Source organism: Myotis yumanensis, unplaced genomic scaffold (genome assembly GCF_028538775.1).
Source record: "Myotis yumanensis isolate MYYU_CA2020_CCGP unplaced genomic scaffold, mMyoYum1.0.hap1 SCAF_19, whole genome shotgun sequence".
Taxonomy (NCBI): Eukaryota; Metazoa; Chordata; class Mammalia; order Chiroptera; family Vespertilionidae; genus Myotis; species Myotis yumanensis.
The window spans coordinates 25,789,862-25,811,625 of NW_027223770.1; the positions used below are offsets into that span (position 1 = coordinate 25,789,862).

General features: G+C 57.7%; 2 protein-coding genes across 7 annotated transcripts in view; one reads left to right on the forward strand and one right to left on the reverse strand.

Annotated features, from left to right (window-relative positions):
- Positions 1–857, forward strand: part of SFI1 (SFI1 centrin binding protein) — a 42,856-nt gene extending 41,999 nt beyond the window's left edge. For 3 of the 4 annotated variants that reach the window (XM_070399987.1, XM_070399988.1, XM_070399989.1), the window contains exon 32: positions 26–856. In XM_070399987.1, the coding sequence (XP_070256088.1) occupies positions 26–130 (105 nt within the window). In that variant the 3' untranslated portion in view covers positions 131–856. Of the gene's footprint in view, positions 1–25 lie in introns of all 4 variants that reach the window. The other variant, XM_070399991.1, reaches the window with a different exon arrangement.
- Positions 186–21,329, reverse strand: PISD (phosphatidylserine decarboxylase). Of its 3 annotated transcripts, none has more exons than XM_070399994.1 (8): positions 21,252–21,329; positions 17,911–17,990; positions 4,168–4,333; positions 2,715–2,951; positions 2,418–2,556; positions 2,050–2,196; positions 1,741–1,901; positions 186–1,438 (listed from the first exon to the last, which is right to left on the reverse strand). In XM_070399994.1, the coding sequence occupies exons 3-8, from the start codon at positions 4,279–4,281 to the stop codon at positions 1,214–1,216; spliced, it is 1,023 nt and encodes a 340-aa protein (XP_070256095.1). In that variant the 5' UTR covers positions 4,282–4,333; positions 17,911–17,990; positions 21,252–21,329; the 3' UTR covers positions 186–1,213. The 3 variants fall into 3 exon arrangements, with proteins under 3 accessions (XP_070256095.1, XP_070256093.1, XP_070256094.1); XM_070399992.1 differs by lacking the exons at positions 4,168–4,333; positions 21,252–21,329 and adding exons at positions 14,692–14,870; positions 20,259–20,340; XM_070399993.1 differs by lacking the exons at positions 17,911–17,990; positions 21,252–21,329 and adding exons at positions 5,702–5,906; positions 9,518–9,598.
- Between the last annotated feature and the right edge of the window lie 435 nt (positions 21,330–21,764).

Below are 21,764 nucleotides of genomic sequence, written 5' to 3' on the forward strand. Positions count from 1 at the left end.
CACGGCCGTCCTTCCCTGCCCGCAGGTGGAGCTGCAGGCCCAGCAACTGGCTGCAGAGCTCCAGGCCCGGCGCCAGCCCGTCAGCACCTGCATCGCCCGCGTCCAGGCCCTGCGGCGGGCCCTGTGCTAGAAGCCCTGGCCAGGGAGGCCTCAGCCCGCCTCCAGGAACAGAATGTAAAGTAAAATGAGCTTTTTAAAATTATTATTTCAAAATGTTGCAATTACATGAATTACTGTTCAGAAGTCTCCCACTTTTCATACAAAAATACTGTGCTACTGATACAGTTGAAAAAGTTCAAATGGCTTCTCCTGCAGGAGAAATGCGGAGTCCCCAGGAGACAGGAACCCCGGGCCACCTCAGTGGCTCCCCAAGGACACATGCCTACCACGTGGGACAGGGTTTCTAGGCACCGGCCATGCCTCCCACCCAGTGTGCCAGGGCTCCTCTGCCTCCAGCATACACCCCCGAACCAACAGCAGCAACTTCCCTGTATTTAATGGAGGGCTGGATCTTGGGGAGGGGGGCGGGGGAGACAGGACGCAAGTTCTCCCTGTGTGGCCATGACTACCTGCCTGCCCCATTCACACGGGACACCAGTCAGGGGGTTCAGTAACCGGCCTTGACAGCTCCGGGTCACTCGGGTCTGCAAAGCGCCTCGTCTAGTCACCATCCTCGGGAGACCTGGCTGAGTCGAGGGACGTAGTCGCCACCAGTGTGAAGAGGAAGGCTTTCCCAGTGAGCAGGTGGGCCGGGTTTGGAAACAGAAAGCAGTTACGTTACAGGCTGGCGGTCCTGCTCGGGGCAGGTGGGCCCAGTCAGTGCCAGGAGGGGAGGCCAACAGTAGTGATGGGAGGAGCAGCAAAAGGTACAGTACCACTTACCATCTTAACAAACCAAGACCAACAACGCTCAGCCAGGAGATGCAGGTCTCTGGTTTATGCAATAGGGGTTAAAACTTCTCCAAAAAGGAATCTGAGATCAGCCCGACACTTACTTTCTCTTTAGGGTGAGCAGAGGGGATGACGTAGGTCTTGGGCAGGACCGGGCTCTGGCCTCGCCCGCACCTCTGGGACAGCAGGAGCAGAAGTGACCCAGGTCCTGCCTGGTCAGACCCCCTGGTCCTGAGAGTCCCCTCCAGACAGCTGAGGAGGTTCCTCTCAAAAACTCTCCCATTTCTGTTTAGATCCCTCAGCAGCGGCAGTCAGGAGAGGCCTAGAGGGAGCCCAGGGCCTCCCCAAATCGGATTTTCTGTCCTGCTTTCAGCTTGAAGTCGAAGTCCTTGGGGGCCTCGAAGATGAGCACGATGGTGGAGCCCAGGTTGAACTCACCCAGGTGCTCACCCTTGCGCATGGGGATGCCCTCCCTGTTGGCCTGGGTCACGAAGCTGAAGTCGTTGTAGGAGCCCTTGCTGTACCGTGGGCTGTTTGTGTGCAGGTCCTGGGGAGGCAGAGGCAGAGCAGGTGGAGACTGGCTCCCTGGACCTTCGACACAGCCTGTGGCCCGCCCCCAACTGCTTGCAAAGGGCGGTGGGCTTAGCAGCTCAGCCCAGGGGCCGGTGCCTCACCAGACACAGTGCCCGACGCCCGCTCTGAACGAGGCAGGCCTCTGAGGATCAGACCCGACTGTTCTCCAGCACAAACAAAGGTGCAAGATCAGCACCCGAGGGGGCAAGGGTCAAACTTCTGGTTCTGACAGATCTGGCTGTGCAGGGGACCCCAAGTGGCCTGGGTTCTGCTTACCTGGTCAAAGTAGATGCGGATGGAGCCCACGTTGGTGGCCCCCACAGCTGTCAGCGAGAAGAAGCCGTGTTTCCAGTCCCCAGTCAGGACCACCCGCTCATTGTGGCAGAAGAGCTCTTTGATCCAGCGGGCCATGCCGGGGTTCACGGACATCAGGGAGCCTGTGACAGCAGGGACACTGCTACTCTCTGCCCGGCGGGAGGCCCAGCCACCCAGGGTCACACTCACATCACTGCAAACACTGAGGGGGCTGGGTCCCTGAGACCTAGAAGCTGAGGCAGCCCTCAGCCCTGGGCCGGCCTGGCCTACCTGGGAAGTGGCGCCGGTGGGACACGGTCCAGTCGGTGGGCGAGTGGAAGCAGTGGTAGTCCCCGGGGGCCAGGTAGATGACGCAGTGGTAGAGCTCGTTCCCTTCCCGGGTGACCAGCTGGCTCCGGAAGGAGTTGCAGGAGGCGGCTGTCGGGGGCGGACACAGGGCCAGGCTATCAGATGGGCACCCGATGTCCCCAGCTGGGGCCTGTGTGTCATCTGGACACGGGCTTCAGGGAGGCCCTGAAGCACTGGGCAGAGTGATCCCTGGCCCAGGGGCCAGCCCTCAGTGCCTACAGCCTTCCCAGTGTCCACTTCCCAACCCGTTCCCAGCCACACTGCAGCAGGGCGGCCAGGCCAGGACCTACCTGGTGGGAAGGGCAGGTCCTCCACAGAGGTACGCGGGCCCAGGAACGACTCCAGGGAGTAGGTGACCCCCTTCACCTGCTCCACCTCCGAGTTCTTCACCTGCCCAAAGTTGAGGATCTTCCCATCTGACGGGCTGATCTGGAAGGGCAGGCGGGTCTTACTGCCAGGGACGGGAGGGGGGAGAGAGGACGCAGGGCAGGAATGCCCACCCGTGGGGGCTGTTGGGACTGGTTCCCAAAGGCACAGGCTACATCCTGTTTCTGGAGGGGGGAGTGGAAGGCAGGACCAGGCCTCACCACGCAGTGCAGGCCACACACGGGCCGGGCCTGTGGCTTCAGCTTGCGCCGGAAGAACTCGCTGAGGTTGCGGTAGTGGTGCAGGTCCTCCACGGCGGCCTCCTTCATGTTCACCCCGAAGGTCCAGATGTACAGGCTGTAGACGGGCCTGCGCAGCCAGTGCGGCAGCTCCACCTGGTTAAGGCGACCCCAGGCCCGCGACAGCAAGCGTGTGGGCACCGACTTGTACAACGCCACCTGCAGGCCACAGGCGGGTGGGTGAGTCGGCCACCCTGCTAGCCCACTGCCCCCACCAAGGGAGCCCCCTCCAGAGGCCTTGGGCACCCCACATTGGCTTTGTGATGTGGTTTCTCACTAGGAACCAGACTGAGCTTGCAAAGTGGTTTCACAGGCTGTCCTGGCCCAGACCGACACGGGACTACAACGCCGGTGTTTGTCATTTCACACAGACCCGCCGCAACCATCCTAGTCCCTGGGGCGAGACTGGGCAGCAGTCTTGCTTCTTGAAGGGGGAGGGAGCATAAATGGATCTGATACCGTCACAGACAGGCTGTGGCTGGAGGACAGGAAAGTGCAGCCCAAAGTGATTCCCTGTCCTAACAAGACCCACTCCCCCGTCCAAGGTCAGGGACTGTGACATGCAGATGCATCTCCTGTGATGGGCCAGGCCACATGGCTGTTTGCATTTGGGGCTCCTCCCAGGTGGGACAAGGGAACCAGCCTCTCAGGGCCAGGTGACCCTTCTAGGTGCCGCCGATGTCGATGTCGGATTGCTAGTTGGTGGCTGATGTCTGAACACAATCAAGCCCCCAAGGTAAAAGCAATTTCATTCCAACTTAACCGCCTCTAGGTGTTGCCTGCCTGATTCCCAGAACTCCTCCCAGCTGACGCTTGTACACTGGCGTGGCCATAGCTGCCATGTGACCTCAGGCTGAATGTCCAGAGCTCCATAGCTTTCAAGCCTCGAGACACCCCACCTGGGCCGTCCAAGGGCCAGGAGCAGGGCCTCCTCCTTGGGGCCCACCTGCCCTCCAGGGAACTGCCCGGGCTTGCATGTCCTCAAAGGCATCCCCTCCCCAAGGGGCCCACACAGGCTCCAGCCTTCCTGGACCGCCCTCTGGCATCCAGGAATTAGTTTAGATTCTTCTCAAAATTACCTCTAAGCTCACTCCTCCTTGAACAAGAAAATCAACCCGACACCATTTTCTGAATGCCCAGTATGGTTCTTTCCAGAAGCAGAGCCCCTGAATGGCACAAATGCAGGCAGAGCCGGCCCTCAGTCACCTGTCGGCAGGACCACAGCCACCGGCCAGCAGGCCCTCACCTCACCGTTCAGCACCCTGCCTGGCAGGCTCAGCCCCACAGCCAGGCCCTCAATGACCACTGTCTCCTAGGTCTGGTCCCCACCTCAGGCTGCCCGGGTGGGCCCGGCCAGCAGCCTGCACACACTTACCCTGCTCACGGGCCTCCATCCCACCCGGCTGAGCGGTCTGAGGGCACCGAAGGGCAGGAGGTAGTAGAGGACCGTCAGGGGCCAGGAGCGCAGTTTCAGCGCAGGTCTGGACATGCAGCTCAGCTGTCCCAGCCTCCGTCGCAGGGCCAGCTGGGGGAAGTGCAACCTGCGGGCAATGTCCACGTGTGACGGGTCAGCAGCCGGGGTCTGGGAGGCACTGGGAGCCCCACCCACCCTCAGCAAGCTCGCCTCAGAGCAGCACCCGCCCTGCCCCGCATCCTAACCCCATTCTGACCCAGTGGCTTGGCCGCCTCTGGTTGGCAGCTCAAGTCCCAGCCCCTCACATCTGCCCCGGCTGCGGCGGACAGGTGTCTGCTGGCAGCTGAGACGCAGCGTGAGGTCCAGCTCCTCACCTCTCTGAGGAAGCGGCTTCTGAACATGGGACAGGCCCTGGGAGGCCCTTCAGGGCTAAGCACCACCTCGCCCCCACCCTCCTGGGGCACCAGCACCCCTTAGCATAGCCGTGCACCGTGGGGGAGCTACTGCCCGCGAGGACCTGGGGAACCAACGGATGGCTCCAGGCCTCTTAGTTCCTCATCTGAGTTAAGGGGCTGGGACTGACGAGATCACAGAGGAAAACAACCCCCTCGCAGCGACTGCTCCGTCCATCAGCATGGCCACTCGACACCAGGTCAGCTTCTCCAAAACCCACCCACAAATTGCTGGGGGGAACCTGCCACACCCCTGGCCCAAGCCTCCCCAGCCCAGCGCACTCAACTCAGGCGCAGCCTCTCCCCAGAACCTGGGCCTCCTGAGCCACATCAGTGAGGCCCATGTCCCCTCAGTGCCAAAGGCCCTAGAGCAGCCATCAGGAGGCCACAGTGACACCCTCTGAGCATCTGCAAACGGACTGCATTCAACTGGAAACTAAGTCCCCCATCTGCGCCGGGCACTCCCAGAGAAGCGGTGTCCTTTGCCACCCCGCCCCCCCTTGCTGACCAAACCAAGGAACAAAGAGGCAGCTCAGCTGATACCGAAAGCAGGAAACACAGAGAACCGAGCCGATGGCCAGGCCCAGCTCAGGGACGGTACTGCGGCATCCATTGCTCTGCGGACTCCCCGTTCATTCTCTCACCGCCCCCCAGTTTTTTAAACAGGTCTGGTTGGTGGTGGGGCCCAAGAAAAGCCAGACAAATCCCCGCTCCCGGTCCCACTGCCCCCACCCACCCTGCTCACTGCAGAAGCACAGGGACCAATCCTAGAAGAGCTGCACCCAGTCGGGGTGGGGGCGCCTGGGATGGGGGTGCAGCAGTTTAGGTGCAGCACAGACCCTGGGCCACCAGCCCGCTCCGCCTCCCCAGTACCTGAAGCGGGCTCTCCGACTGAGGCCCCCAAGGCCGGGCCCCTCCAACCGCGGGGGAGCCCCAGGGCCCCTGCCGCCACCTCCACTTCGGGGCCGCTGGACATGAACTCTGACCTTGTGGAGGTCGTGGCGGGGAACAGCAGGGTTAGGAGGCCGCTGGCAGCATCTCACCATTTCGCCGCGCTGAGCTCTGGTCCTCGCCTCGCCTCTGACTGACACATGGTGGGCGGGCAGGAAGGCGGCGCCAGCACGATTGCCTTTGTTCCTCCTCCTTCCGCCCTTCCCCCCAAGGAGCTCCTGGGCTGTCACGGCTCCACGGTGGCTGCTGGGCCCCTTCCTCGGCCCTCGGCTCAGAGACCACTGGGTGGGGCAGGGACTATTGCAAAGACAGGCACTGGTCACACACCTGCTGGGCCTGCAGCACCAGCCCTGAGCTCGGCCCACGCTGTCCCCCGCTTGGCCACCAGCTGCTCCAGTGAAGCCCGGCAGGGAGGGGACCGGCCCCTCTGGGCCCAAGGAGCACAAGCGGGAATCGGGAATCGGAGGGAATCTGAGCCCTGCACTCCAGGCAGGCGCCCAGCGTCGCCCAGTCTGCGGCTCGGGAGGCCCCTCCCTTGCCAGGACCTGACCCATTTTCCATTCAGGTGACAAAGTAGCATCTGAGGAATGAGGGAGGGGAGGCAGGAGAGGTGGCTCTTCCTCACGGCCCATGCCCCAGATCCCCCATACGGGGAGCACCCAGGTGACATCCAGGAAAACGGCATGGAGCTGGGGCCAGGACTGAAGCTCATCCCTGCCCCGCCTCTGCCCTCCCCGTCGGTACTTGGGAACAGGGACAACACTCTGGCCGGGGACCCGCTAGGCCAGGGGGAGGACACACTGCCTCCTCCCAGCCCTTCCGGTAGCCGCACAGATAACAGGGAAGAAGAGCAAACATTCCAGGTTGTTGCTGCCTCAGCCCCGGGAAGTCAAGGCCCCGGGGAGGGCGCCCCACCAGCCTGGCCTCCAGCCCCAGCTGCAGGCCGGCAGGGGCCTGGCCATCCCTGACCAACCCAGGACCCCACACGGCCAATGCATGTGACCCAGCAGGAGGCCCCAACTCAACACGCTCTATCACACAAGCAGGACCAGATGACACCCAGCAAACCCACCTCAGGCAGAGGAAAAGGCCAGCTCGGCACCTGCCAGGTGTGCAGGGGCCCGTGGGAGCCAGGACCAGGCTGCCTGAAGTCTGGACGTGAGTGTGGATTTCTGCCCTGACCGAGGAGACAGCAAAGCCCGGCCCACTCAGACCAGAGCAGGTCCAGACCCCTCCCCAGGCCACTGGCCTTGACGAGTGATGGCAGGGTCAGTTCCCTGTGTGTGTGTGTGGGGGGGGGGGGGGGGGGGCAGGCCTCCTCTGGCCCCGAGGGACAAGCCCACAGCCCCATGGACACCCCTGCTTCAGGCTCTGTGATCTCCAGCTAGCAGTCCTATCCCTGATGGTCAGGTCGCCTCAACCACACCACCCACAAGCTGAGCATACCCCACCCCTTCCACCAGGCCTTGGCCTCATACTGCTCCCCAAGAAAACAGGCCCAGAGGGTGATGGCAGTCGGGGCTAAGTTTGGCGCGTGGCTTCCAGGACGGGGTTCTCTCCCTGTCTCTAGAAACTAGAAAGCTCGGATTCACGGTGGGGCCAGCGAGGCCTATGGGAGGGGATGGGGCCCAGCCGCCACCTGCGGGTGCTGCTCTCAGCCATGGTGGCCACACAGCATGCTGTCAGGTCAGAAAGGCACAGTCAAGAGCCCGCAGACAAACCCGCTTCTCTGGAAACCTCACCCTCAAAGCAGAGGCTCATGCTGGGATTTCATGGTCCCCAGACCTCCCCTCGCCTCCCCTCCCACCCACAGTGGAGGGAGCTCGGGGGCCGGCCAAGGAGCTGCAGTCCTCAGGGGCCGGCAGCAGATCCTTCCCTCCTCAGTCCCATCTCGGCCACTCCTCTGCCTCTTCTTCTGAAAGGTCCCCAGGAAGCAAGCCCAGGCCAGCTTAGAGCTGTAGGACGGAGGCGGGCGGTCCCTGGCAGTCACCCCTCACCTCCCGAGGGCAGAGTCACTTCCCACTTCGGTAGCCAGCAGTGCTCCAGGCCTCCCATCCCCGAGCCCCACTTCCCTCCACACGTGGGACAGCCTCACCCTCTCTGGCTCCGAGTGGGGCTGGGGGTGGGGGTGCCTCAGCTGAACAGGAAGCCGCAAGGAGGTGCTCTGAGGTGGGGAAGGGTGGACATTCTCCCTGGACCCCGAGAGTCTCAAGGACACTCCGCGGTGGCGAGTTTTTGGCTGTGACCAATAGGACATTAAAGCCATTACAAGGCCTAAGGGACAGTCACATGGACCATGAGGACTCAGGTGGCTTTGGTGGGGACAGGGACAATGTGGTTACTGCAAAACCCCCACCCTGAGAGCAGGGAGAGGCCTTGCCCCTCACAGGAGCTCTCCCTGGTCATTCCTCCTGCGCCACCCCCACCCCCACCCCAGGCCCAGACCAGAGCTGTGACCACACCCAGAACGACTCTGCTCAGAAACCCAGGCCTCCCTTCCACCAGGAACTCAGTGCAGCCTCACCCCCAGACCTGGCTCCCGACGTCTCCCCTCCAGACCCACACCCTGGGGGACAGAGGTGTCCCCCACTGGGAGGTGGAAGGAACAGGGCCGAGGCTGCCTGTGAGTAGGAAGAGAGGGCCCCACAGGACCCGGGGGAACCAGGACTGAGCCCACGCCTGCCCGCCTCTGCCCTCCCAGCTGTGCGTGGGAACAGGGACAGCACTCTGGCCAGCCCGTAAGGCTAGGGGGAGGACACATCTGTGCCAGGACATGCTGTTCTGGGGGTTCACACCGAGCAGTGCTGCAATGTCCCCGTCCACCCTCACTAACCGGATGGAGGGGGCTGTCCCCTCAGTGGAATGGACACGCCACCTCACGTCGGACGGACTGACCCAGGCCAGTGACCAGCTACTACAGGTGGGTGGGCGTGGGCATGTGCCCCTGGCTCCCAGGACCTGACAGACTCAGGTCTGAGCCTCAGCCAGGCCAGGGAGGCAGTGAGGGGGTCGGAACTGTCCCCCTTCGCCCCCTAAGAGGCTCTCCCTGCGCACACAGGGCCCGACAGCCCTGCTCACGTCCAGCCTGAGACCACCCAGACTCTGCTCCTGCACCTGCGCAGCACTCTCCCTGGGTGCCAGGTCACCCCTCTTGAAGCCTCAGCAGAACCCCATGCCCCCTGAACGTGTGCACCGGCCTGACTGTGTGTGCCCCGCCCTGGAGGGCAGAACCGCCCCCCCCCCCCCCCCCCCCCACAACACCCAGCTCCCCTGGGCCTGGCCACCAGGCAGCTGTGTCCCGGTGAGGCACCAGCCCTTCCTCCTGTTCCAGTGCTAGAAACAGGCAAAGCTTCACAAGGAAGGAGCGGAGCCATGGCTCTCCCCGTGACGTGGGTGGGCCGTCTTGGAGAAGCGGAAGCAGAGATGGCCCAGGGGCAGCCGGGGAGGGGGGACAGGGCTCTCCCAAAGGAAAGGCCCTCCTCTCGGGCAGCCCCCCGCCAGCAGGGACCAGGCTCGGAAAGGATAGCACGTCACCCCGCGAGGGGCGGGGAGGGGGCGACAAGTACTGACCCGGCCAGGTCCCGCTGAGGAACAGTGCAGCCCCACCCCCCACGCCCACCCCAGGACCTTTGGGGGGCACAGAAGAGACCAGTCGAGCTCTCGACGCTGGAGGCACTTCCCTTTTCTCGGCCCTAAGGCTCCGAGAAGCCAGAGGATGCAGAGGAAGTGAGCTCATCTGACTGGCCCACGACTGCCATGCGGGGCCGGGAAGCCCACTACTTAGGGGAGACTATGGGGCGGGCTCCTTGGGCTCCCAGGCCTCAGGCTCCGAGCCGGAAAGGGGTGCCCTGAACCGCGGGAGCTGGTGGCCTCCCAGGCGGGTGTGGAGAAGAGCCCCGCTCACTCACCGGCAGGTGGTCCTGTCCCGCTGGCTTCCGGGCAGCACCCGACAAGGGAGACAGAGACGCCGCTCCTCTGCCAAAGCCTTGGGTTGGCGGGCGGGGCTCAGCCTCCAGCCACTCAGACAGTGGGACGGGACAGAAGGGCGGACACCAGACACCGGAGCTGTGCTCCGCCTCCCGGCCCAGCCCCGCCTGCCCAGGGGCCCTTCAAGGGGAAGAGGAGACCAGCACCCTGGATCACAGTCCGGGCACTTCCCCAGTGACACGGCGGGTTGGGAGCCGCAGGCCCCAGCAGGGGCTGGTCGTCTGGGCAGCTGCCTCCCTGACCCCCCTCCCCATTCCCACCCCTGTGGGCAGGCTGGGCCTTCAGGTGCCTGTGACTTCTCTGGGCTAAGGAGCCTTGTCCAGCCCTCCAAGTGAGAAAGTGAAACATCCTGAGACGCAGGCTGCCCCACCCCCGCTTCCTCTCCTCCAGTTCACTGGGGGTGGCCACGCCTGCCGTACACAATCCCACAAATCCCGCGTAGACCAGCAAACAAGCCCAGGGGGCCAGGTGTGCCCCTGGGCCGAGCACTCAGGACATGTCTTATTTTATTTTCCTATTACAGTTAACAGTCAACCTTATTTTAGACTAGTTTCAGGTGTACACACAGTGTGAGACCTGCCTTTCTACCCACTAGACGGCAGACCCCTAGCCTGTGGGGCCAGCGCCACATCCGCATGCCCACCAGTCCACATGGATGGAATGACGCACTCAGCATATCCGACCAGGGGAAGGGCTGACAGGAAGCCCGCCCATTAGACCACAGCAAGGCAGGATTCGGGGCCCGGCTGCTGGGGGTGCTGGCCACGCAGGCAGCACGCCACCCCACTGGTCACACTGCTCAGAGGCGCCTTCATCTGGCTCAGGCTCCTGAACCAAACCAAGCCCGCTTCTTCCACCGAGAATGTGGTTTCTAGGACGCCTCCGGGCTGTGAAGAGATGGTAGCTGACCAGGCGTGCAGACCGCCCACACCAGGCCTCACTGGGACCAGCACCTTCTCCACGACAACCGACAACCTGGAGACCCGGCGGGAGGCTCCTGCCTCGGGCCGTCCATGACATCCCACAGCAGCAGGAGCAGCGGGCGGGGACCCACGCTGAGGCCCAGCCCGGGGCTCCCAGCATCCTCTGAGCCCTGCTGAGGCGTCAGACCCTTCTCACCTCAACACTCCAAGCAAATGCCACGTGACGAGATCAAAAGGAGCTAAAGCACAGAGGAGGCCGCCAGAGTCCTGGCCTCACGCACGCCACAGCAGAAAGGTCCTGGGAGCATCCAGCACGGCCCACCCAGACCAGCACCTAGACCAGCGAGAGTCTGTGGGTCGAAAAGCCAGCTTCTCATTTGCTGAGTGGAGGCACCAACATGCTCCCTGGTAAAATGACCAATCAGGTGGCTCCACACCATCTCCCAGAGTTCATTGTGACACTCAAAGCCCCTCAGGGGATGGTGTTCAGAAAAGTGACAAACATGCCCCAGGTTTGCCTTGGGATCAGCCTCCGGCCTTCTGACCTGACCCGCCTGGGGCCCTGTTTCAGTAGGGAAACGCCTTCTGGAACCCAGACAATAGCCGACAGATCATTTCTGGGAAAACAAGAGCCTGTGGTAAGCTTACTTCCCCTCAGAATGAGCCCCTTCCGGCCAACTGGGTCCGTCATATCCTTTCAACTCCCGCGATGGGAGTACCACCTCTCACCACTGGGAGGCTCTGCAGGCCTCACCTCAGGCCTCTTGGCCACCAAGACGTGTGGACAGACCTCCCCTCCAGGTCCACCCCTGCAGCTCCCCACTGAGCGCCAGGGCACCAGGAGGCAGTGGGACAGGGTGGCAGGAATCTCTGCTGATTCCCATTCCCTGGGGGCCAGTCGGGCGGGAGGGGGGAGGAAGATGGGTGCTTGCAAATGTCTCTCAGCAGCCCTGCCAGCCCGCAGGCTTCTCCGGCTCACGCGGAGGGGAGCCCCTCGGTGGGGAGCCCCTCGGTGGCTCTGAGGAAGGGTGGCACGCAGCATGAGAAGAGAACAAGGTGCAGCATGTGCAGGAATAAACTCAAAATGGATTGAAAACTTAAGGTCCCACTAGACGGCAGACCCCTAGCCTGTGGGGCCAGCGCCACATCCGCATGCCCACCAGTCCCCATGGATGGAATGACGCAATCAGCATATCCGACCAGGGGAAGGGCTGACAGGAAGCCCGCCCATTAGACCACAGCAAGGCAGGATTCTGGGCCCGGCTGCTGGGGGTGCTGAAACTGAGCCCAGTGAGCCAGGACAAGTGGGCTAGGAAACGGAGGCAGACGGCGGGACAAGCTGCCCGAGCGTGGACGGCAGATACAGGTCACAGGACCCAGCCACTCAGGTAGGACGCGGCCAGCACTCCGCGTGCCAGGCTGCAGGCTGGGGCTGGTGTTCTGGGAGTTCCTCACGCCTGATGTGAGGCCGGCTGCCACCACAGCTCCCTCTGCAGCACAGGCCTCCCACCCCTGCTTGTCACCTCCGTGGCTTGCAGGAGGGCTGTGTGGACTGCTTCTTCCCCGACGGGCCCCCCATTTCCATCGCCCAGCTTTCCCACCACACGGCCCTGTCCTCAGGTCAAGAAAGGACCAATAGGAAACGCCAGAGACCGAGGGGAATTTCTCACCAGATGCATCCTGCATGGAACTCATCGCCTGTGTTCCCAGAAATCCGGGAGTCACCATGCCTGGCATCACCCAGTAGCTTTAGGGATACAGTGCCCACACCTTCACCCCTCTCGTTAGGAGGAACTTAAGAAGGCTCTGTTCCCGCTTTCTGACTTATGGGGACAAGAGGACAGCATATCTGAAATCTCAACTGCCACACAGATGCAGAACCCGCCCTTAACCCAGTCTTTCGCTCTCTCTGGGCAGATACTGTCAGAACTGAGTCGAACTGTAGGACACCCAGCTAGTGTGAGCCTGTTTGCTGGTGTGGGAAATACACCCCCAAACACACATGCAAATGTTGGAATTGGTCCCAGAACCCTAAAAAAATAATAATTTACAAAAACCCTCACGTGCCCCTGCTGCAATGCGTCCTGCTAGTTGGTAATGAAAGGAGGTGTCTGTACTAATAACGAGCTGGGTTCTCTAAGGTCCAGAGGCTCTGCCCACTACCAAGCCATGCACATGCAGGTGCTTAACTTCCAGGAGCTCCACCGCACACTCAGAGCTGGGAGCCAATTCCCAGCTCACCCGGGGTCAGGAGACACCTGCACGTCCACAGGCCGGTGGGAAGTGCTCACAGAATACAAGGCACTGAGTAGGCATCCCCAAGAGCCACCCCGTAGTGCAACAGCAGGGCTGACCTAGTCCTGAGTAAAGGCCACGCAGTTTACAACCATCCAGTAAATCGAAAAACCCTGTCATCCGTAACCAAGGACACTGAAGAGTAAACAGTCTGCCCGGCTGGTGTGGCTCAGTGGTTGAGCATCGACCCATGAACCAGGTCACCGGCTGACCCCGGAACTAACCAACCCCGCCCTCATTACAAACAATCCCCTTTTCAGGTCCTGCCTCACGTATGGCGGGAACCCCAAGCACGCAAATGGTGGGCGCTGAGAAAACAGCTGCTGACACTGGTCTGTCATGATTTTGGAACCAGCAAGTTTCTCCCAAATGTACATCCTCTTGAAGAGTGGGGATTTCCTGAGGGCGGCAAGCTCGGCCCAGGGTGAGTCAGCCTGACGCGTGCTGGGGCCAGAGCGAAGCAGCTTGGGTTTAACACGTGAGGACAGTCATGAGGCAGCTCAGCAACACTAACTGCTCTCCAGGAAGAGTCTGTTTACTGGGGAGAGCCCAGCAGACTCTGGGTGAGCTCACATTCGATGCCTGCCCTTCCCCGAGGATCTGCGCTGGACGCCAGGGACAGAAAGCCTTCGGTCTCTTGGTCTGAGTGGGTCTTATAAAGGCCACGGCGCGTGGACGGTAGGCACATGGGGACAGACGGACACATCTCAGGGTCCAGCCACACCGCGATCTGCATGGCCCGCCGACGAAGGCAGTTTCACAGGACTGTGGGACTCAAGGGAAGCCATTCCACTGCTTCTCTTGGAGGAAGAGGGTCAACACCAAAAGCCAAAACAGGATTTTGGGAGGAAGCCTATAGAACATGTAGCAGGTAATGCTAATAATTCTAGATAAACCGTTAGAGCTGGAGTCATGTTCCAATCCAAACACTGTTATTGTTTTCAAGTCCTCCAAGGACATGCTTGGGGAGAGCAAGGGGGGGAGAAACTTTCATCGGCTGCCTTCGTCCCTGCCCTGCCTGGGACTGAACCTACCCTCTGGGTGCACAGGGCGACGCTCAACCGAGCCCCTCCAGCCGGGTGACCCACTGTTTTACAGTTGACGACACAAAGGCCCAGACGGAAAGTGACACGGCCTAGCTCCCTGAGGAGCACGCTGGGACTCGCAGACGCCCTGGACCAGCTGCGCTGGATACCAACATGGACGGAGCGGCTCATGAGGACACCCAGGCATCATTCCAAACACCGTAACGTCTTCACTTTCACCCTCTTCCACCCAGGCTGCCAAGACCGATTGGTATTTTGTATTTTCATTTATTAAATATAGCTGCAAAGGGGGCAGTTTTTAAACATACACACTTATATTCTATTTCAACATTTACTGAATATCTGCTGAGTCAGGGATGGTCCTGGGCCACGGGAAGCACAGAGGAATAAGGCAGCTCGTTACGCATCACCCCCGGGGTCAGTATCACAGCCTGGCCCTACCACGTGGCCCTCTAGTGGGGGGAGTATCTGAGCAACAAGGACAAAGGATTTGATTGTTTCAGTCTGGTTTCTGGTGAGAACTTAACCACAAAGTCCAACCGTTTTAGCTCATCCTCGGCCTGAGAAGGCGTGAGCAGCCAGGATGCCGGCCCCAATATCAGGCAAGAACTGAGGGTTTCAGCAGCAGGCCATTTCCACTCAGAGCCCGTGGGGCGCCCTGGGGAGGTCTGGGACAGAAGAGAGAACTCCTGTATTTGGCCAGGGCCCATCGGAGACATGAGCTCCAAGAAGGCGCGTTTCACTTTTTCAAACATTTCGACTTTGGAGCATTTAAAAGTGACGGGCGGTTGTGCTAGACGAGAAATCAAGGCGGTTCCGTCTTATTCCTACCTCCCAGTGACCTGCGAGTTTGGGTGGAATCTCCAATCCCAGCTTCTCCAGCTCTCGCTCCCTATACTTCTCATATTGCCGGTAACCTGCGTACCCGCCGCCGCCAGTCAAAACCAGAAATGGCAGGGGGCGCAACCGGAACAAGGCTCGAGCAGGGGCAGTGTGAACTTTTCTGGCATCTGTAAGAACAAAAAACCAACAACAGCGAAAATGGTGAGCCTGGGAAAAGGGACAGGAAGGAGTCATGCAAGCCCGGTGCCAACAGGAGGGCCAGGGGAAGGCAATGCGTCTTAGAAGCCTGTGCAGGTGAGTGGCCTCTCAAGGGATCTGACAGGCAGGTGCCACCTGAGTCACTACTTGGGACCCTCTGTCTCCAAATTCTATCAATGAGCAAGCGACAAGCATCTTTCCTGTGAAACTACAAGGCGCCCCAACTGCCGCCACAGTCACAGAATTTAAGAAAACACTGAATAACAAAGAGGTCAAGACACTGATCCAGGTGGCCAGCCCGTCCCCACCAGGTCCAGGGCTGAGAGCCAGGCACCCTTTCTCACCCAGGCCTCTCTGACCTCACTTTAGCAAGGCGTCCAGTTCTTATTGGACACTATTGTTCTCAAATGCAAAATCTCATAAGCTCTTACAGTTCAACAATAATTAAAAAAAACAATTAAAAAATGTTGTACAAAGGGTTTGAAGAGACGTATCTTCAAACAAGATATACGAATGGCCAATAAGCACATGAGAAGATGCTCAACACTGTGCCCCCTCCCCCAATTCATATCTTGAAACCCTGACCCCCAGTAGCTCAGAACAGGACCTTACTTGGACAGAGGGTCTCCACAGGTAATCAAATCATCACGATAGGCCTAATCCAATGACTGGTGTCCTTATAAACAGGGGAAATTTGGACAAAGATGCACACACAGGGAGAATGCCACTTGAGGGTGAGGGTGAGGGTTAGGGATGATGCTTCTAAAAGCTAAGGAAGCCAAAGACTGCCAGCAAACCACCAGACACCAGACAAGTTGCATGGAACAGCCGTCAGAAGGAAGCAACCCCGTGACCCCCTCATCTCGGACCTCTAGTCTCCAGAACCTCAAAACAATTAATTCTATTGTTTAAGCCACTTGGGGTGTGACACTTCATTAGAGCGGCCTAACCAGTCAAGACAATATCACTAGTCATTAGGGAAATCAACTCAAGCCCCAGGAGCTACCACCTCCCAGCCACGAGGACGGTTGTAATAAAACACTAGGTGCTGCCAGGTCGGGGGGAACCGAACACTCACACGATGGGTGGGACTGCAGAACGAGGCAGCCACTTGGAAAACCATTTGTGCCTCAAAAAAGTGAAAATACATCTACGCAAAAACTTATACAAGAATGTTCAACAGAAGCATGATTCGTAACAGGCCAAAAAACCCACTCCAAATGACCCCCAACGGAGACTGGATAAACAAAATGTGGTCATCCATTCAGTGGGACATTATGTGATAATGAAAAGGAATGAAGTACTGACAAACGCTACAACATGAACCTGAAAACATTACATGAAAGAAGCCAGCCACAAAAAGCTGTATATTGTGGGATTCCATTCATGTCAAACTAGAGGCCCGATCCACGAAATTCCTGCAAGGGGCTTGGCCCTTGCAGCCGCAGCGGCGGCAGCCACGGCTTCATCCAGAAGGACGTCCGGAAGGTCATTCGGCTGTCCGGTCTAATTAGCATATTATACTTTTATTATTATAGATACCCAGTATAGGAAAGGCACTATAAGTGATTAGTGATTGCCTGGGGAAGGGGGGGGAGGGAGAAATGGGGAGGGACAGTTTAATGGGTGGAGTGTTTTTCATGGGAGGGCAAGGAGGAAATGAAAATGCCCTGAAAGCAGACAGTGGTGACAGTTGCACAACCCTGAAAATATACTAAAGGACACGGAAACGCATACTTAAAAGGGTGAATTTATGGTATGTGAATTATTGATCAATACAACTGTTATTAAAACAAAATCTCTAGAGCTGACTTCCCGGTCGCCTACGCAGAACCAGAGCACACCCTTCATAGGCCCGACTCCAAGGAAGGAGCGCCCTGCTCCCGGCATCGCCTCCCTCCAGCGGGTTCTAGTTGCTGCTGTTCCTTTTTTCAATGAGCAAGCGAGGGTGTCATTAATCTCTTCCACCCTCTAATGATCCCTCGTGGACCCTTACTACTTAATAACTAAATACTCTACCTCTGACGACCAAGAAAGATGTGTCAAAAAGCAAGAACACTTTTTTCTCTTTCTGGAATATTTGGTGATGAGAAAACCTGTATCCTCCCTGCACTAGGCCACATCCTGGACTGACTGGTCCCACTCAACCTAATGCCGGCGCGTATTTCTCCGATGACGGGCCTCTTTTTCTTGCCTCTCAAAGGCTTGCTTTACTCTTCCAAAAGGAAGCAGTGAATACGAGCGCTCCCCCTCCTGACCACTGCTCCACTGGGTTTGCCACTTCCTAAAAGCACAGCTTAATGCAGGAGGTTCCCCACCTCCATCTTCCATGTGGTTCCTGCGTGTTCCAGCACGCAGGCCAATTCAATAACACCCAGGTGCGCCACTGTTAACTACAATAAGCCTTTGCTTCTGTTCTCACTAACCATCTCATTCTACTCCAAGGTGCTCTTATTGGGCAGTTAAAAATAGCTCTTGGTATGATGAATAAAAAGGGTATTTAGATAAGAAGGACAATACACATTTTCAAAAGGGTTCACATAGCTGCTTCAAGATCAAAAAAGTTCCTAACCCACAGTGTGGGGGTGGGGAACTAATGTACCACGGTGTGTCCTGCTGTGTGAGGGGAAACTGGTTTACCCTCTGTGAGGAGCAACTGGCGTAAATACCCAACTGTAAAATACATAAACCTGACTCAGCAGTTCGACCTTTACGGATACATCCTGAAGATGCAGAGATGTTACTATAGCGCCACCTACAGTAGGAAAAGACTGGGAACAAATGCCCAACGCTAAATGGGACAGTCACACAACAGACGGTAGGCAGCCGGTAAAACAGGGAGAGAACAACAGCTACTGCCTCAGTGAGACCACATGCCGGGCATGTGGGCACCTCACAGGCACATGTCCTTGGATTCTAACCACAACCCTGAGGAACAGGTGCCACGTGCATCCCAATTATCTGATGAGCAGCCCGAAGCTGAGGCCACCACCTCTGATGGCTACTTACTTTTAGAGAAGGCTCTGAGAGGCAGCGTCCGCGAGGGCTGTGGGAAGTGGTTCAGGGCAGTGTTTTCACGGTGATGGAGGCTGCAATCAAGCAAAAATGAACCATTAGACATTGTTTTTATAATTAAAACAATTAGATCAATTGGCAAATTTTGAATACAGTCTATGGATTCAACAATGTTACGGCATCAATGTTAACATCACCTCTGGTGACAACATTGTAACTATAGCTGTTCTCTCTCTCCTGCCTCTAAAGCTGTGAAAGTTCTGAAAATGACCTGGCAGGCCTCTGACAGCCTCATTTCATATTCTATCTTATATAATTTCCTAGGGTGTTTTCTCTCTCCTACTGAACTGTAAAGGCCTACTCTTCCATAGTCCCTGGCACCATATATACTGGTAAATGCAAGTCTTACACAACCAACCACTCCCTGAGCACCATGTCCATACTTGCCCAAACCTGAGAATGATCGGGGGCACTTAGAGCCCCAGCCTCCACCTACTGAGCCTGAATTTGGCAGCAGGATGGGGATCTCTATTTCTAATACATATCGCCCCACATTCTTTTATCAAACATGGCCCCAAATTGTCACCCGAGATGTTGCTCTCTCCGTGTTCTATCACCTGTCGCACATCACCCAGTTACTAAAAACTTCCCTGCGATATGGGGCTTTCACCTGTGCAACTCTCAGAGGCTGCTTTACTGAAAACTCAAGAAAGTGTTACCTTTTAGGTTTTTGTATCAATATAGTTTCCTTCTGTCTTGATATGTAATACCTTTGAATATTAAGACATCTTATTGTACCCAAGTCCTTATCCTTCCCAATCACTGCACCTAAATCTAGTCTTTCGAACTTACATTGGTACTAAAAGTGTACCTCCACCCCACCCTTTAAAAAAAATATGTATTTTTATTGATTTTAGAGAGGAAGGGGAAGAGAGGGAGGGAGGGAAGGAGAGAGAAAGAGAAAGAGAGAGACATCAATGATGAGAGAGAATCACTGACCGGCTGCCTCCTGCAGGCCCCACATTGGGGATCGAGGCTGCAACCCGGGCATGTGCCCTGATTGGGAATCGAACCGTGACCTCCTGGCTCAAAGGTTGACGCTCAACCACCGAGTTACGCTGGCCCGGCAACTTCCCCGTTTTTTAATGACAATGAGTAAATCCTCCTCCTCCTCATTTAAAAAATATTTTAGGAATGTCACTTTTTAGTCTTCCCAACTCATGACACAGCTTAAAAGAATTCATGGCTGATGCAAGCAGCACACCTGGTAATAACTGAAACCACAGAGCCCCACCTGCCCAGATCCCACCAGTTACCACCCAACGGCAGAGGCCCCTCCTGAGCGACCTGCTGCCTCTGCACAGTCAATAGGGAGAGGAAGCTTTCGCGTCCAGGCGGAGGACAGCTCTGCTCCCCTCTCAGAGCAAATTCCGTGTCTCTAACTTCCCAAAGGTACCGCGAGGGGTGGCTTTGGGCAACGTCTCTGAGAGGAACCCGGCCGGAAACACACGTGTTTCCCAGCGTCCAAACCTCCCTTCTTAGAAACCACACCAAGCGGCTGACCCTGAGTCACAGCTGCCAACACTCATGCATCTTCCGAGAGCCCCACTGTTCCCGAGCTATGGGGGATGATAGTAATAACAATAATAATAATAATAATAATAATAATAATAGTAAATGCTCACACGGCGGGCAGCCTGAGGTCCTTGGGCGGGGGGGGGGGGGGGGGGGGGAGAGTCCTGGCTCTGCTACTACCTCACTGGGTGAACACGAGCGAGGCCTCTCTCCCGGGGCCTCCCTTTCGCCAACTCGAGGAAGAGCCGGGCGTAGACGGCGCCTCGGGGCGTCCTCCAGCTCCCAGCACGTCCGAGGTGGGAGTCGCCCCGGTAAACGGGACCCCAGGTCCATCCTACCTGGAGGTCACGGGCCTCAAACCCCTCGCTGCCAAGAACCAGACTCCGAAGTGAAAGCCGCTCGAGGACTCCCAGTCCAGTGCTCCCCCCACACCACGCCGCCCGTCCCCTCCAGGAACACGAACCCCCGAGAGGCGCCAGTCCCGCCTCGACTCCAGGGCGGCACGGCTTCCTCCCTCTGGCCTTTCCCCTTCCTTTCCCTTGTCCCTGTGCACGTGTAGCTGGTGAGGGCAAAGCCCGGGCGCTTAGCAAGACCCCGACTAAACCCGGGCCGCCCTACGCGGCGGCAGCCGCACCTGCTCCCGGGCTCGAGGTGAAGGCGGTGACCCCGTCGCCCCCGGAGCGGCCCCGGGGCGAGCCGGCGACTAAACACGACTCCTCCCTCCCGACCCCGGCTGGGCCCAGGCCGCCCCCCTCCAAGCACGGTACCTGCTCCGCCAGGGCGCGACCTCACGCAGCAACCTCAGGCACCGCTGCCCCACGGAAGCCGCCATCTTGCCTCCTCCTTCCCACTGGGCCACGCCCCCTTCCGCACGAGCGGCGCACGCATGTGGCGACACGAGCCTCGAGCTCACGGAGCCAATGAGGAACGCGGAGTCGACTGAGCCCCGCCCCCAGGCCTCCCCGCCCCACCAGCGAGGGGCTTCCGGCCGCCCCCGAGCCGGGTTGGGCAGGTGTGGGAGGTGCTCGCTCCCGCTGTCCTAAACCCGGGCCGGGGAGCAGCGTGGCCAGTGGAGGCAGAGATGTTCCTATCTCCATGTGTAGTTATGTATTTTTCCTTTCAGTTCTGACAAATGTTATTTAACATATTTTAATGTTTATGAGAATTCGAGATTGTTATATCTTCCTGCTGGATTTGCCCTTTTTCTTTTTTTTAATATATTTCAGAGAGGAATGGAGACGGAGAGAGAAACATCAATGATGAGAGAGAATCACTGGGGATGGAGCCTGTAACCCAGGCAGGTGCCCTGACCGGGAATCAAAAAGTGACCTCCTGGTTCACAGGTGGATGCTCAACCACGGAGCCACCCAGGCCAGGCTGGATTTGCCCTTTTTGCCATGATGAATGACCAACAGCTCCTGGGCATTGCTTTCTTCGGAAATGTCCCTACTGCCACTAGGGGGCAGAATTAGCCTAACATTTAAGAACCAGCATGCAATCCCTGTGATTTTGCAAACTGAATGGTGGGGGCTGAGCTGCATTACTGCGTTTGTGGCCCCTTTGTTTGCCTTAATGGACCCTTTTCTCCATTAAAAAAAAAATTGGTTAAAAATTATATTTAACAATAGTCTGTTCAAGTAACTGCAAAGGTTCCGTGCTCAAGTTCTATTCAAATAGGTTCTATCTCAGTGAAATGCAAAGTTATCAACTGTCAGTGAGGAGGAAGAAGACACTGGAATTTGAGGTTATGAAAAACTCACCTATGGCCCCTGGAAGTTGCTTGAAGAATTTTCTAGAACACTTCTCAAGAGAAGTCCCAGAAGAAACTGCAGAAACGAGGTCTCCATATTAGCAGAGGGCAGGACACCAGAGACCTTTTCTTTTTTTAAGACCATCATTTTTTAATTTAATTTTTCCCATCACCATTTATCCCCTCTATGCCCTGTTATCAACCCCCACAGTCACACACTGTTGTCCATGTCCAGGAGTTGAGAGAATTCTTAAAACAGTTTGGACTAGTCCTCTTATTCTCAGGAGGACCTACCAATGCTAAGATTCTGAGATGGAAGATGTTAAAGGAATAACACCACCTTAATTGATAACTAGCCTCTGCCTTCTAAACAGAGGAAAAGTGTAGAATACTCCTCAAGTAATGGTGAAACCGAACAAGTGCAAGGGCACATGCCTGGGTTGTGGGTTCGATCCCCAGTAGAGCGCATGCAGGAGGCAGTCCATCAATGATTCTTTCTCATCACTGATGTTTCTCTCTCTTC